At 35.9% G+C, this 16,467-nt stretch overlaps 1 protein-coding gene across 2 annotated transcripts in view; it reads left to right on the top strand.

Moving 5' to 3' along the window:
* Nucleotides 1–341: 341 nt before the first annotated feature.
* LOC106070514 (CD9 antigen-like) overlaps nt 342–16,467 on the top strand; it is a 19,518-nt gene continuing 3,392 nt past the window's right edge. The window contains exons 1-9 of one of the 2 annotated variants that reach the window (XM_056032436.1): nt 342–863; nt 1,319–1,438; nt 9,560–9,687; nt 11,697–11,812; nt 12,080–12,209; nt 12,872–12,970; nt 14,935–15,036; nt 15,845–15,949; nt 16,145–16,252. In XM_056032436.1, the coding sequence (XP_055888411.1) occupies nt 9,628–9,687; nt 11,697–11,812; nt 12,080–12,209; nt 12,872–12,970; nt 14,935–15,036; nt 15,845–15,949; nt 16,145–16,252 (720 nt within the window). In that variant the 5' untranslated portion in view covers nt 342–863; nt 1,319–1,438; nt 9,560–9,627. The remainder of the gene's footprint in view (nt 864–1,318; nt 1,439–9,559; nt 9,688–11,696; nt 11,813–12,079; nt 12,210–12,871; nt 12,971–14,934; nt 15,037–15,844; nt 15,950–16,144; nt 16,253–16,467) is intronic. The other variant, XM_013230440.2, reaches the window with a different exon arrangement.

The following is a 16,467-nucleotide window of genomic DNA, read 5'->3' as shown; positions in this document are numbered from 1 at the left end:
TACAATGGACAAAAGCACAATACGCAAAGTTAGTCGATCATGTGAGTGATGTGATGTCATAAGTTGCAGGTCATCTTGTCATAATCTAATGAACGTAAACCACACATAAACCTAAATAAAATGTAGACAAAAAAATGTTGGTTTATGTAGAGTCTAATAAAATGTGTGACAGTTTTACCAACGGAACAATAGACTCAAAGAGCACTCACTCGCTTAATCGCGCACAGAGGATTCATTCATCTTTTGGCGCTTTTTTTTTTTTTTTTTTAAACATGATGGTCTACTATTTCTTTGATGTGTGAGTCAGTAGAACTGTGCAAATGTGTGCCTCTTTCTGGCTTCGAATGCGGAGTGCTCTTTCTATTTTTAGGATCCGCTATTAATAGCAAAAACCGCGTTTTGTGATTGGTATAAAACTGTGACTGTAATGGGATGCACGCTCACCTTTCTGGAAACAACAATTAATTCTAGATTAACACAACAAAAGAAAGAGAAGAGTGACTGATAGCAGCCATTTACATTATTCTATTCAATCATTTTGTTTCATTATCGTTAAATATTCATACAAATTGTTTTAAAAAAGTAAAATTGATTTTATTGTGCAGTTTAGTAGCACATATTAGAAAGTCGACTACTTCAATAAACTTCTAGATTTTGTGGATACAACTTTGAGCAGTTGTGAAGTGGTTACTGCCCTTGGAATCACGTTCTAACGTGCACGCGCAAGTGTCTACAAATTCATTTCGCCGAGGGGAGCTTTTTTATTTTACGGGAGTCAGTTTTCCCGCCTGAGCTATATATTTAAATACGTAGGTTACATCTTAATTTGGTTGGAAAATAAGATCTACATTTCTATTGAAAAGGTAAGATGACCGATAAATCTGATAACATGTATTTAATTATGTGTTTGGTTGTAAATATAAAAACAAGCAAAAAAAAAAAAAAAAAAAGAGTTATATTAAGTATATAAATTAGTTTGAATTAGATCTAGTCATGTAATTACACTTGTAATAGATCTAGACCCGTGGTTCCCAAACTTTTTTGTCTCGTAGAACCCTTGCCATGTTTTCTGATTTTCGGTAGACCCCCTGCTTAACTTGTATTGCATTTTTGCAGATTCGTCAACATTTTTAAAAAAACGAATTTCTAACTGTAGTGAGTTGAATATTGAAAAAGTCATTTAAAGCATTAAAATTTATAGAGATCTATCTTTTTTATTGCTAAAATTCAAATTTTAGCAAACTAAAATAGCATTTAATATTTATTACTGGAATCAACAAACACACTGAATTTTTGTTTTTGACTATCCTTGCTACAGATATTATGCAACTATACTCCAATATGGGAAAGGTTTTGTGGGTACACCCTGAAGTAGAATAAGGAGCCGGCAACCCTTAGGCAGTTTGCAGCATGATAAATATTTAAAGGATTAACTGAGGTACAACTAATATATTAGTGTATGAAAGATTTACATTAATGGAATGTAAACATTTAAGTCAAGACTTGCTAGGCTTAAATGACATCCATGATCGTAGACCCCCGTGGAGATCTCATAGACCCCCAATTTATTTTTTCACTTTCGTAGACCCCTTGGAAGTCTTCGTAGACCCCTGGGGGTCTATATAGACCACTTTGGGAATCACTGATCTAGACTAACAATAATAAATCTGTGCGATTAAAATATTGTACCAATTGTTTTCGTTTAGCGCAATTTCATACTTTTAGCTTTCTCATTACGCTATGGTCCGCTATGATGTATTTATTTTTTTTTAAAGTGAACGACTTGAATTCAAACTCGTGGGCTAAAGCCTTCTCAGGCTTCTCAAGCCAACCCGATAACCATTCTGCTAGCTTAGTGCGTATGAACGTATAAGATTGTATAGTTATCTATTGTTTCTATTTCATGTTTGTGTTCACTCCAAGCCTCAGACGACTACATATAAAGGGGACTAATTCAGCTTATACCACCACTTCAGCCAAGTACAATTTCTTTCCCTTGTTTGAGATACCAAACAAAAAAAAATTAATTGGTTAATTTTTTAAATGGATATTTGTGCAAAATTTCAGCTTTATCCGAGATTGGGTGTGGGATAAATAATGTGTACAATCTTTTTGCCAGACATAGTGAGTTGATATGAGCTTTGTAAAAAAAAAGTATCTCTACTGGATCAAAAGCGTCCATTAAAATTCCATTTTTATTAGTCATACTACTGAAATATGACGAAAAACTATTTCTCCCCTCCACCCCACCCCCCTTTGTGTCTCTCTGTCTCGTGTTAGTCTTATATTTATCCTCTTTAATTTTTATCCAGCGCTGTGACTTTAAGTGTCACCAGCTCATTTTTTTTAAAATATCAAAATGGACCCTACAGATATCACAAATATAGTTTTAAATTGACTATAAATGTCCACCTGGCCTTGTAGGTCCGGACTAAGTTACAGATTTGCCTGGACACCTTCCTGACCTTAGCTTCCTTCTCATTGTTTTCAAATGTTACTTGTTCAGAAATAGAATTATGGTCAGGGGGTGGGGATGGCTGTTGATCTTGTGTCCACTCCTTATTAAAATTTACAATATTATATCGATTTATCTCTAATGATAGGCCTATACAAATCAAAGCAAATATACCTACTGCATTTTTGAAAAATGAAATTTATAATTCTTAAGATCTTCCTGAAGTAAACAAACAGACATAAAACTAAAACACGATCTTAAACTGTGCATTTGTTGACCCCCATATAGTCATTTAGATGATTTCTGACATCAAGCATACAAGCCTACAGATCTAGATATATTATGTTCATTAGTGAATTCTCAAAAAATGACAAAATAAACCAAGAACAAAGCTTTTAGAAAAGATCTACCTAGATTCCACATCACACAAGCATACAATGTCCTAAGTCGTCGTGGTTATTAGGCAACTGAAAACAGAAGAATAGCTTAAAATCCTTTCTCTTTTAAACTTTTTTTTTTTAACCAAAGGCAAAATTTAAAAAAAAAAAAAAAAAAAACAAGCAAAGAAGGTTACAAAGATAATGTGTGTTCAAACACAAATTCAGAATCGGCCCCCGAAGTGGTCCACACCTGCAGATAAAAAGTCAGTTTTTAATATTTTTAGCAAGAATTCCTTTTTTTTTAAAAAACAAAACAAAATAAGGCTTATGTAAAGGGGAGGAACTCCGCCCTTAAAACTATATCTGTCAATAATGTACGTAAAGTTATTCCCCTTATTCGATATCACACAAAATAATTAATTACCAATAATTAATTGACTAATTGAGTATTTTGTTCATTGATTCATGTTTTGTTAGGTACAATACATAATTGTTTAAAGTGTCAACTTGATGGGAAAATGCGTGAGGGAGAAATAGCGGTAACAATTATTTAAGGGGACTAAACCCAACAAATCAAGCCATATCTGAAGGATTAGTTTTCCTTGTTGGTATGAAAAAAAAAATTATTAAGTAATTAATATACTAACTGGTTATTTTTTTTTATTGATTAATGTCATGTCTATGCCAATGAATAATCGTGCGAAGTTTCAACTTGATCCAAGAATGGAGAATTAACGTGTACAAACTTTTAACGAGACATACATATAGACAGACAGACAGAATGAGTTGATAATAGCTTTGGAAAAACTATCAACAACCAGAACCAACAATACAAAAACAAGACACGTGAACTATCGAAAGTTTGTCCGTTATTATCATATTGTCAGGCCGATTGACGACATGATACATGATACCACTATAATACGTGTGTATTTTAATCTTATTATTATTATTATTACATTGCTAATATTCATATGTATTCAATGAACTGATGATTAAGTAGATATAGTTCAACGTGAACCTGGCTTATCTGATCTTATTGAATGATTATTGAATTTATCGTTTTCCCAGAGGTCTATCTTTCATTCAAGGCCTCAGTGATGAAACTCTTATATGTGGCAACTTGTGCATCTGTCTTCCGCAAGAGCATTATATAATCACTTGCTTTATTCAATCAAGTTTTACATTATGTTCGACTTATATACATACTATAAACTTCTTTGCGGAAACAGCTTGCCGGAAAATGCGCCGAACGGCGTGAGAGTGTCTAAGCCAGTAAGAATAGCACATTAGGTTTTTGAAAAAAAACTTTTTAATAGCAAGATAATGAGCTGTAGATACCTCAGAATAGGCATTTTGTTGGCTTTAAATACCAGAAATAGTGCTCGGCGGCGGGGCTTCGCCCCGCGCTGTGAGAGCGCTGCGAGCTCCCACAGACCCCCTTGCTAGCAAGGGCGGGGAGTCTATAAATTTTCCACTAATTCCAGGAAGAACCTATTCTAGGGCACAATAATTTAAACGTCTTTTGAAAGAGTCAGAATGTAATAAAGATTAATTATGTACACACATACACACATATATATAATTTTTTTCCGCGGGGGGGGGGGAGGCGGGGGGAATCTCCCCAACCCCCCCCCCCCCCCGAAAAAAATCCTGGCTACGCCCATGATATATATATATATAATTCCAGGAAGAACCTATTCCAGGGCACAATAATTTAAACGTCTTCCGAAAGAGTCAGAATGTAATAAAGATTAATTATGTACACACATACACACATATATATAATTTTTTTCCGCGGGGGGGGGGGAGGTGGGGGGAATCTCCCCAACCCCACCCCCCACCCCCCGAAAAAAATCCTGGCTACGCCCATGATATATATATATATATATAGAGAGAGAGAGAGAGAGAAAGAGAGAGAGAGAGAAAGGTCTGGACTCTGTATTCCCATTTTGTATATAAACAAAACCTTATTAGCATTTACTTTTGGAGACAATATATATGTTAGTGACGTAAACATTTGATATGCTGGAAACAAGTACATTGTAATTGAGTTTAATTCAACAAAAGAAAAACAAGACGGGCATTGGGGGGTGGGGGTGGAAGAGTGGATCACATTTTCTTGTTTTTGTTTTTTTTAAAAGTATTTCTTTTATTTGTTGCTGACATCCTCCTCTTTTTTTCCTCCAGTTTTCATAGAGATTGTATAGTGTGTAAGGTATTTGCTTCGACAGCTGCTTCTACCCCCACCCAAAATGCTGAGCTTGTTGCCTTGTTTTGATATTGTTGAATTTGAAATAAAAAGAAAAAAAAACAAGAAAAAGTTAATGAAAAAAAGTTAATGAAAAGGTAATTGCTGCTTCTAAAAGTAGGTCATGTCGAGATAAATTACTCATCAAGCTGGTAGATATAGTTTCAGACAATTTTTGAAGTTTATTTTTCAGAGTCAGTGTGTTTCATCTAGAGTACCGGGCCCTGTCTTGCATATGTTTTCAATGAGTTTAGCCGCGAAAAGGGCGCTATGTGTGTATGTATGTGTGTGTATGTATGTATGTATGAATGTGTGTGTATGTATATATGTGTGTATGATGACTTGAACTTTACACTTTTCTACCTATTGCTCACACATCTGATGTAACGCGCCAAATTGTCAGACTGCAGTTATAACCTATAAATATGGACCCATTGGTTGCTGTCAGGAATAAAGGCAGAATATAATACAATAAATAGAGCATTGGTTAGAATTTAAATTATTAGCAGTATATTATAGTGTTAGGGTCATTAAACACAGTATTACCCTCCGGGTCCTCCGCCACTTAAAAAAAAATCCCAATGTTGGTCAGACAAAATAAAATTATTGTCAACTACAAATATGTGTATTAATTTTTCTAAGACAGACAGAGGAAAGAGTAATCACTGTATAATATACCATGTCCTTACATATGTTAAATTATACGTAAGCTCTAAGTACTGTATTGAAATGTTTAATGGTTCATTTTTCTAAGTAGATCTACCATTCTAAATGTTACTTATAATAAGAAAAAAATTCTTCCATTTGGTTTTCTTTTATATTTATATTAAAGATGTGTACCATGAATTCTTTTGAGATTTTAAAATATTTCACATACAGTTTTTTCTGTGTCTGTTGTTGTTCACATTTCGTGTAATGCATCATGAGAAAAGAAACTAAAATATTTGTGTTTAGCTCCTTTACATTTCTGGTCCAAGTTGTACTCTTGTCAACTTGTCAACTAGAAATGTTTAATCCATTCACACACACAAGTTATTAATGGCATGGCGTGACAAAAGTTGGTAGACTTCGAGGGCTAAAAAAGTCAACCTCTCACTGATTACGCACTGAGTGAGAACGAACAATTTACGCTTCAATCAAATTGAATTAGCCCCACTAAAACAAAAAGTTATCCAGATAAGAACGGGTCTACTTCGCTAGAAGCTCATAGCTTACAGTGAGCACCGCTAGTTCCGAGGGTGGGAAAACTTAGAAAAACAAAACTATTATTAAAAAACAATATCTTTTTTTCATTAGTAAACTTTTTAAAGTCTGAAATAAAGATTTCTTACGTACAATCAATTTAATATAAAGTATACTTTCATTCAACATAGGTTTGTATTCACTTCATTTTCATCTCATTACACGTGGCGTGTATGTAGCTAAACATTTCATGAATACAAGTGCAGTTCCACACTGTAACACAATAGTGTCATGGTTGTTGCGTAACAGTCTGTAGAGCTTACTCATTGAAACCTTGGATTGTGACGTCACGCCGTGTGAGCTACACTTGGGGGAGCTAGGTGTACACACAGTCAGGCCGTGTGAGCTACACTTGGGGGAGCTAGGTGTACACACAGTCAGGCCGTGTGAGCTACACTTGGGGGAGCTAGGTGTACACACAGTCAGGCCGTGTGAGCTACACTTGGGGGAGCTAGGTGTACACACAGTCAGGCCGTGTGAGCTACACTTGGGGGAGCTAGGTGTACACACAGTCAGGCCGTGTGAGCTACACTTGGGGGAGCTAGGTGTACACACAGTCAGGCCGTGTGAGCTACACTTGGGGGAGCTAGGTGTACACACAGTCAGGCCGTGTGAGCTACACTTGGGGGAGCTAGGTGTACACACAGTCAGGCCGTGTGAGCTACACTTGGGGGAGCTAGGTGTACACACAGTCAGGCCAAGAGTCGAAAACAATTTGCTGAGAATACAAACATTTGTTTACTGCCAGTTCCTTCATTACCACCCTCTTTCTTTCTATTTTCCTCTCTTCCTTCCTCTCTCTCTCTCTCTCTCTCTCTCTCTCTCTCTCTCTCTCTCTCGAACTTCGCACATAACATCAAAAGTGAATGAAAAGAGGGTTAAGGTTAATGTATTTAATCTAGGCTTTCACAAGGTCTTTCAAACTGAAATGAACTCTTTAAAATATTTACAAGCAAACACCTATGTAAATGATTTTTTCTATAAATCCCCAAATCACACATAAATGAACACTGGTGATGATTTTTACAAAAAAAGTTAGAGAATGTTCAATTTACCAAGAGTCTATTTGGATTCTATACAACACAGATTGTCACAGACTGAACCAATTTATTTAAAACAATAGGTGCCTAGCAATAACCTAGGTGCATACAATGAAAGCAGGCTAAAAAAATGTTGGCTGCACAAATGTTCACTTCACTGGCTAATTATTTCTTGTTTGTGTAAGAGTCATATCAGATGAATGTCTTTCTAAAACTTCTAACTAGCTCCGAAGCAAGTTTCGTGTCTGTCTGCATGTGTGTGTGTGTTTTGTCTAGCACGCATTTCGAATTTGAAAGCAACACCAATTCATTTTTATTTGATCTTTCATTTGTGAATTAAATATTTAATTTGCTTTTGCCCCACCTTAGCTCTAAAGCAGTTGGTTGGCATGTTTCATTGATGTCGTTCTACAAGCTAAAACGTTTAGCACGAATGAGACTAAATTGTGGTAACGTTGAGTTTAGGTTCAGTTTGAGTTTTATTAGAGACCCAGATCTAGTTTCCAAAATTCAAAGCATAGGAAACCGATGATATAGGCCTTTATCTTCTAGTAGTTCTTGCATCATTTATCCCAGGGGTGGGCAACATTTTTCTATCAAGGGTCGCAAAAAAAAAATTTCGGGAATGGGGACCGCATATATGTGGCAGTCCTTGCACGGAATTGTGGGTTTACTGAATTGGATTATGAAGAAATTCTCCGTAGTTAGCGCTGCCTTCGGCTCCTTATGTCGTGCGGGACCCGAGACGCGGTACGCTACGTATATGACGCGATCCAAAAGTGGTAGTGGTCGCTGTCATTGAGGAACCTTTAGACAAGACTTTGGGTGAAGAGCTCTCGGTCCACGCCTGAGTGTTGGATAAAATCATTTTCAACAGCACTTGGATAATGGCTCCTTCAGCGCCTATTCCCTGCTGGACTTTTCGACTAAAGGTCGGTTAGCATCGCGTCACGGGTCGTAGTTAATATATTAATGGTGTAGGTCTTTATACCAATAGTTTATACTTGTTAAACAAAGAAGGCCTGCCTAGTTGTTAAGTTTTTTTTTTTACAGTCGTTACGATGGTGCCATACGGTCCCAAGCTAGAAACATACAGTTACCGTCTCTCTCCTATGTAATCTAAAAGATTGGTACGATCACTATGATACCTGGCCTAACCTGGGTACAAAACTGTGGTATGGGCACTAACTTGCTTTGCCCTAGATTTATAAAGATGATTACCTCAATCTGGCACAGGTAGATGTGTCAGGTAGAATTCGGGCACCTTAACGCCTGCTCTCACACCCATTTTACGACCTTTCACATTTTTAAAACAAGACTTTTTACAGAAGAAAAGAAATTAATTACAAGTTAATTGCAATTGAAGATCAATCGAGCACATACGTCTGCAGACTGGCCCATTTTAAAAGCGTGTGTTCATCTGCATAGAATTATGTCGTAGTTCCATCGATCTCTCCACGTCACGTATAGTGGGGTGGAAATGAACAAAAAGTCGATTTTATTTTAAATGTTTGATAGAGAGCTGTACCACGATGTTTGGAATGAACAAAAATAATTAAGGAGTGATGGTCTAGAGGCAATGTAAAGTATCTCACGTTCAAATCTGGGTGAAAGCTGTAATTTTTTTTGTTTCAATTTTCAGACTGTTCCTTAGTTCCTCTTGCTTCAATGTTGTTTTTATTTTATTTTATTGTACGTTATTAATTTGTATATAATTGATTGGAGTTATGTTATTTGATATAAAAAACTATTCAAAATTTCAAAATATTAATTAAATTAATTGTTATCGCCAGCTCAAAAGCTGTTCTTTTAAAATCTCAAATGTAAAAGTCGTATTCAAGACTTTTCTTACAGATGTTTAAGTAAAACAGTTAGTAGCACCATTACTGATAGAAAGAAAGAAATACTTAAAACAACACATTCAAATAAAAACTACAAAACTAATTCGTGTATATGTGAGAGTTGCTTGTGTGAGTGTGTGTGTCAACAGCCCTCGTCATCATCATCATCGAACCATGATGGACGAACTATTGACAGGCCTACAATTTTATTGCAATACTAAATACATGTGTAATTTTCATGAAGGGAAACAACCTGAAAAAATATTTTAGAACTTTAAGACTCAAGTTTTTTCCCTTGTCTCTCTGGTGTTAAAAAAAAATTAACGTACATTTTTCTTACTTCTTTATAGGAACTCGTCATTTAGAAGGAGATCTTTACCTGGACAGCTGTCTGTAACTTAATTGCCAGCTCATCAACATGGGTCAATACGTAGGCTGCCTGAAATACATTCTGTTTGTTTTCAACTTCTGCCTGTGGGTAAGAACTAATTGAACACATTGGACGCAGATTGAATTAATACTACAAGAAATAAATAACAAGTCATTAAATGTTCACGTAATTGAACTATCTCTTCATTTCGTACTACAACTGTTAGCAACGTGTTCCTGTGAGTGACTAATAACACACAACTTTCTACCAGCATTTGTAATGCATTAGTTATGTTACAGCCGAGTCTGAATAGCAACGTGAAATGCTTCCGTAATCATTGGAATTAACGAAAAGCCTATTTAATATCATTATTATTATTATTATTATGTTAGAAACGAATGAGTATTCATTCTTTGGCGCTGCCAGGGTCGAGTTTCGTTAAAGAGAAACAAAATTCATCCTAGTCCCTTTAACAGTGTCCACTGAGGAATTTTCTGGTGTTGTAGCAGGTCTGGAGCAATACCGCCCTCGTGACAGGCAACGAGAATGTTCTTAGGAATTTTGAGGGCCTAGAAGGTATCTTTGAGGTCAGTTGTTATTATCCCCGCTAACGTATGTGAACGGAATGTGTGTTCAAGATATAGATGGCTGCCTGGTCGTGCGGTTTGCGCGCTGGACTGTCGTTCGGATTTATCGACGGTCGCGGGTTCAAACCCTGCCCACTCCCATCCCCCGTCGTCCTGCGGGAGGTTTGGACTAGGAAGTAAACTATCTTCAACTCTGAAGAAACATCCGAAACATGTAAAACATTTTACAAACAAACATTTTAGATTGTCTTGACCACCAGACCAAATTTAATTTTAGAAGATAATATTTCGAAAAAGTATAACGGTCAAACCAGAGTTTTCCCCGTGTGGCTAATTAGCTAATAATTCTTTTTCCCAAGATACATAAGCTGTCTGATTTATAGGGGAGGGGTTAGGGTGGTCGAGTGGTTAAGCGCTTGGCTTCCGAACATGAGGTCATGGGTTCGAATCACGGTGAAGACTGGGATTTTGAATTTCGGGATTTTTTAGGGCGCCCTAAACTCTAATGGGTACCTGGACTCTAATGAGTACATGGTTGGTCGTTGTGCTGGCCACATAACACCCTGGTCGTTAACCGTTGGCCAAAGAAACAGATGACCTTTACATCATCTGCTCCATAGATCGCAATGTCTGAAAGGGGAAACTTTACTTTACAGGTTTTTAGGAAAATCGTTAGAGCCGTATCCAGGCAGGTTTTCGTGTGCTTCCAGTTTCTTCCCATGAAGAATTTGCAAACTGATAGGTAAAATTGTTTAAAAAAAAAAAAAAAGCAATCGTAGGCCTATATGTTTTAAAGATGCCAAACTTTGTCAAAACGTATTTTATTTATAAAGCGCTGTTAACAAACAAAATGTAGGCTCAAGGCGCTGTGATAACTTTACAAACACAAACACGAGAGCTAAAATGACAAACTAATCTAAAAAAGTTTTAAAGATCTATTTGATCTACTGGAACGAAGTGTCTACAAAGACAGACTTCACAATAACCCATAGTGCACAAATTGTAAGGCATATTTCCTAATGGATAATAAAGATTATAATAATAATAATAATAATTATTATTATTATTATAGCTCAAAAAAAAATTTGGCAAAGGTTTATTGATAAAGGCAATGTCTTCAATTCTAGAGATTAAGAGTAATTGCAGTGTTTCACGTGACTACGCAAACCTAGTTGCGACCTGCTTATTGTCCCACACCTCGTGCAGACAAAGCCGTTGTCCTCAGGCGGTTTTATTATTTTTAATGAGGTTTAAAAACATAAAAGAAAAAAAAAAGAATTTTAAGTCACTTTGTAGCTGAAACTGGGGGAAATTTCTAGAATACACTTCTAGTAGGAATAGGATCATTTGGTTTTTATATTTGCATCCATTTGTTTCTGTGTTTGTATCCATTGGTTTCTTTGTTTGTATCAACTGATTTATGTTTTTGTATCAATTAGTTTCTGTGTTTGTATCAATTGGTTTAAGTATTTGTATTACTTCGTTTCTATGTTTGTATCAATTGGTTTATGTGTTTGTATCTATTCCTAGCTGCTTGGTTGTGCCTTGCTGTCAGTGGGCATCTGGATGAAAATGGATGATAGTTCTGAGCATTTTGTTCAGAAATATACAGAAAAGGAAGATGAACAATTCCAGATAAGTTACAGGTGAGAAAGAAAGAATTAGTCTCGTGTGCACAGAGCATAGAACTCTACAAAATGGATACCATTTGATATGCTTATGTGTTGGCTAATTTCCTAAGATAGAGCAGAATGATCTAAAGGCTGATGTAAAGTAAGCATACATATTTTGTTTGCTGGCTTGTCGATTGGCCATCAGATAATTTTAAAAAAAATCTGAACTGATTCAATGAATATCAATGTGTTTTTTTTATACCTAAAAATGTGTTGTTTTTTATACCTTCGTTCTTTCAGTGCCACTGGCGGGACGGATGTGTCAGTGACTATTTCCTATCTACTTATTGCGTTCGGAGTGGTTCTCATTGTTGTTACTTTCATTGGGTGTTGCGGAGCAGTCAGGGAGAACATGTGCCTCTTAATAGTGGTAAGCAACACTACACAGATCAGGCTATAAGATTGAAGCAACACTACACAGATTAGGCTATAAAATTTTCACCTTTACCTATCCCTTAGTCTGTTGGACCGTTGGGGCACCACATAAGAAATGTCAACCGTCTTTCTCCATTCCTCTCTGTCCTTTGCTTTGGATAGAATTTCATTCACTGACAGGCCTGTCCATTCTTTGATCCCATCGTTTTCTCTGTCTTCCTCTTCTTCCTACCCTATAAGATTGACACAGACTTTTAAGTCGGTAAAGGTGTCAGAGGATTTGGACAGGCTTGTTAAATGTTGCAGTTGATATCTTGAACTATCCAACTGTCCGTGGTGAGGTCCCAATCTTCCAATTTAACGGGCAGCATGCACGAAGCTGAACAACAAACTTCGGTGTGCTACCATATTCAATGTACAGGTTAGCTTAAACAGAGTGAAACAAACAGTTTAAGACTCAAAGGTAAAGCATCTCTTCAGGGTTTGTAATATTTGTTTCGTTTATTAGCCAAACAACATCCTCGTGGAATGTGGAGCACACAAAATGAAATCTGGAACGTATCCTTCTAGAAACGTTTCAAACTATGATAACATCAAGAATACATATGCACATTAACACACACACTATGTTTATAATGTTTTTTTGATTGTTGGCAGTTTGCTGTTTGTCTGTTTGTTCTTATGGTGGCGTTGATTGGAGTAGGCTCCTGGGCTTTCGTTAAGAAGAGGAATGTGGAAGATGAATTCAAAATGAACGTAAGTCTGGAGACTAAGAAATTAAAGTCTAGACATCTTAAAGCTATAGCTATTTCATCCAATTTTAAAGCACTATACTTAGCCACATCTTTGATGTTGTTTTTTATTAAAAGTTAATAGTTTCCCGTGTTATGAAAAATGTTCTCTCTCAAAACGATTGAAGTCTGTATACATTAATATTACTAAATGCTTGACAATTTAATTGGAAATCTTCGTTTTGAGAAAGAAAAAAAAGTAGTGTTTGGTCGATTTGAAAACATCTGTCTTTTTGACAGCCCGTAAAATAATTTTTTTCGTTTTATGTTGAATATTTAAAAAGTCTGAAAAAGTTAGGAAAGTCAATTTTTATTATTTTATTGTGAATTATATTATTGCTTCCAATGTACAGTTGTATTTTTAACACAATATCTTGTTAGGATAGGAGACTTTTTAAAATGTATTTACACATTGTAGACTAAAATTAATTATTTTAAATAGATATTCATCCCATTCCTTGCCGTACAAGATATTTAAAAAGAACATTTCTAAAATAAATTTAAGATAAAAAAAAAACATGCGTATGTCATTACATAAAAAACAACATCCCTGGCTTACAGATAGTCAAATTATGTTTCAAATTATGGTCCTTGATCTTTCCATTCTGTGGACAATATGATTGAAACATTGAACTTGATACAAGATAGAAGAAATTAAATGTTGACAAGCGAATTCACACAGGAGATGCACAGTTTGCAAAGACGGACCTCCTTACAGCTCACTTATATAGATCAGCATTTCCCAAACATTTCCTTAACGGAACACTGTGCACATTCTGAATATTTAGCGGAACACTGTGCACATTCTGAATATTTAGCGGAACACTGTGCACATTCTTAATATTTTGCGGAACACTTTGCTTATTTTTAAGATTGGATTTTGCTTTCTATTTGTTTAAGTAAAAAAAAATTAAGCTCAATTATAAATTAAGCTTTTCAAGTGTACAATTTTTTAAAAAGATGTATAGATATGAAATAGGCCTAGACATATGTAAAATAAAAACATATGAATTCTATTATCTGGTGTGGCTTTAAGCCTATTTCTAGACTTTGACTTTGTTGCAACATAATGAAAAAATTCCTGCTTCGCATCAATAGGTTGTAGGAGACTGAAGTCAAAAGACAGCTTAGTGTGGTGCTCTTCAAAAAAAAAAAAAAAACTCGACCAGAAATTATTTGTTTGATATTTTATTGCATCTTTGTTTCAAATTACATTCAGAATTTATATCAGTTCAAAGTTCATAGCGACGTTATAAAATTTATTTTGTTACCAAGTGGAACAAATATTTTTGTTTTCCTGCATTTACTTAGAGATTAATGGACGTAAAGGCCTACTGGTTAATTATTCTAGTAGTTTTTAGAACACCTAGTCAGGCCTCGCGGAACACTAGGTTCCGCGGAGCACAGTTTGGGAATCACTGGTATAGATAAAACAAGGTTACAAAGACAGTTTGTGTGGAAACACAAACTCAAAATCGGCCCCCTAAGTGGTCCACCCAGGCAGGTAAAAAGGCAGGTATCAATATTTTCAGAAAGAACATCAAAATTAAATTCCATCAAAGACAAATGACAGATGCATAAGGGATTTAAAAAATTAGATTTTTTGCTTTTAGAAAAGAAAAAATTAGTCGTTGCATCAGAACTTTGAATGGACTAAAATATGATGTCGGATTTTCACTATCTTTTCTAGTTTACGAGATCTAAACGGGATGGACGGACGGACAGACATTTCACACAAAACTAATAGCGTCTTTTCCCCTTTCGGGGGCCGCTAATAAAAATCCTGCCAAATGTGATTACATTGAGAAAAGAAAATGGTTTCTGCACTGTTTGCAGTACTATTAGTTTCTGAACTGAAAGTCAAGTGACAGTTCTGTTCTATATTTATTGTTGCTGGTATTTTTAACAATGCACTCTTTTATCTCCCAGCACGAATTGAAAGAAAAAACAGACCAGAATATAAAGAACGGCGTCTCAACCTACTACAACAGCCAAACCGCTAAGCAGTTTATGGATAACGTTCAGAAGGAGGTATACCATTTCTGATAATACATTAGAGACATCAGTGTACTCATCCGGTGCTGTTTCCATTGCAAACCATTTTCGCTATAAACAAAGAGTTGTATTTCTCAAGAACACGAGATTACTTTTTACAAACCCACTCTTGTCTGTCCGAGACCAATCGTCATTCACCTGTGACACTGACCACAGGTTGCCACGTCAGAGGTTAGTGTTCAGGCCTACTATGACAATTGGTTTCTGTCAGTCTGTCTGGTACAATTTTTTGTTCACGCTATTTCTGCCACTTCTCGGATCATGTTGAAACTTTTTACATGTATCCACTGTACTTGACAAAACAAGAATCAATTTAAAAAAATAATTAACTAATTAGAGGTAATTAATTATTTTGTATGATATCGAAAAGGAACAATAAACCGTAAAATATTGAGAGATATGGTTTGTAAATGTAGAGTTCTTCCTTTAGATAAGCCTCTTTATTTAAAGTATTTGTTTAAAGATATATTTATTGTTTCTACTCGTGATGTCAAATTTAACTTTACAGTAACTCTGAGTTTGTAAATAAAACCAATGAAACCCAATATGTGAACGTTTGTTGAACTTAGAGGCTCAGTTGTGCACAATTTTCTTCAGCATGGGGGAACTACACATTTACGGCAGGGATCAATAAAAAAAATCGTCGAATTCAATCCAACCGTGTTTGTGCACTGTGGGAAGAAGTTTCGTGCCATGGGCCAAATATTGCCCGCGGGCCGTAGTTTTAGCGTCACTGACTGAGCCTAATGACTTCCATTAACTGTTGTTGTTGTTTGTTGTGCAGCTCAGATGCTGTGGTACCGAGGCAAAGAAAGGTGAACTCTTTGCCGGCTACGGAAAGCGTATACCTCATTCGTGTGACGGAGATACATACAGCCCGCAGCACTATGTGAGTAGTTGAGAAACTCATTGTTTGACTTTAACTAGCTGTAATGTTTTTTCTTCTTTTAACTAAATTTCTGTATTTCTGTCAGTTAACTCAGAAGTTACCATTGACTATCTTAACCATACGTACACAGCTTGTGCTTTTTGTATGTGATGGAGAAATGATGTTTATCCCTAATGTTATTGTCTGTGATTCCAGCCTTGTAACTACCCTTACTACGTCAGAGTCAGTCAAGAGATCAGCAAATTCATGAAGAAACGTTACACCATTCTTTCTGCCGTCTCCTTCTCATTCGGATTTAGTTTGGTGAGCTTATGAGTGACTAGAAGTAGCGTACTAGCAAGTCGTCAATACAACTACCACTAGCTGCTCTTTCACTAGGCTTCTAAAAACAAAACAGTGCCAGATTCTTAAAGCTTTTGGGATAAGGAGAAATGAATGAGTGAAATAACCCATTACCAATGATAGATCTTAATTAATGAAATAACGCATCATCAATAATAGATCTTAATCAAAGAAAT

The sequence above is a fragment of the Biomphalaria glabrata genome, chromosome 1, assembly GCF_947242115.1.
Source record: "Biomphalaria glabrata chromosome 1, xgBioGlab47.1, whole genome shotgun sequence".
In the NCBI taxonomy this organism is placed as follows: Eukaryota; Metazoa; Mollusca; class Gastropoda; family Planorbidae; genus Biomphalaria; species Biomphalaria glabrata.
This window is presented reverse-complemented; position numbering and strand designations above follow the sequence as displayed.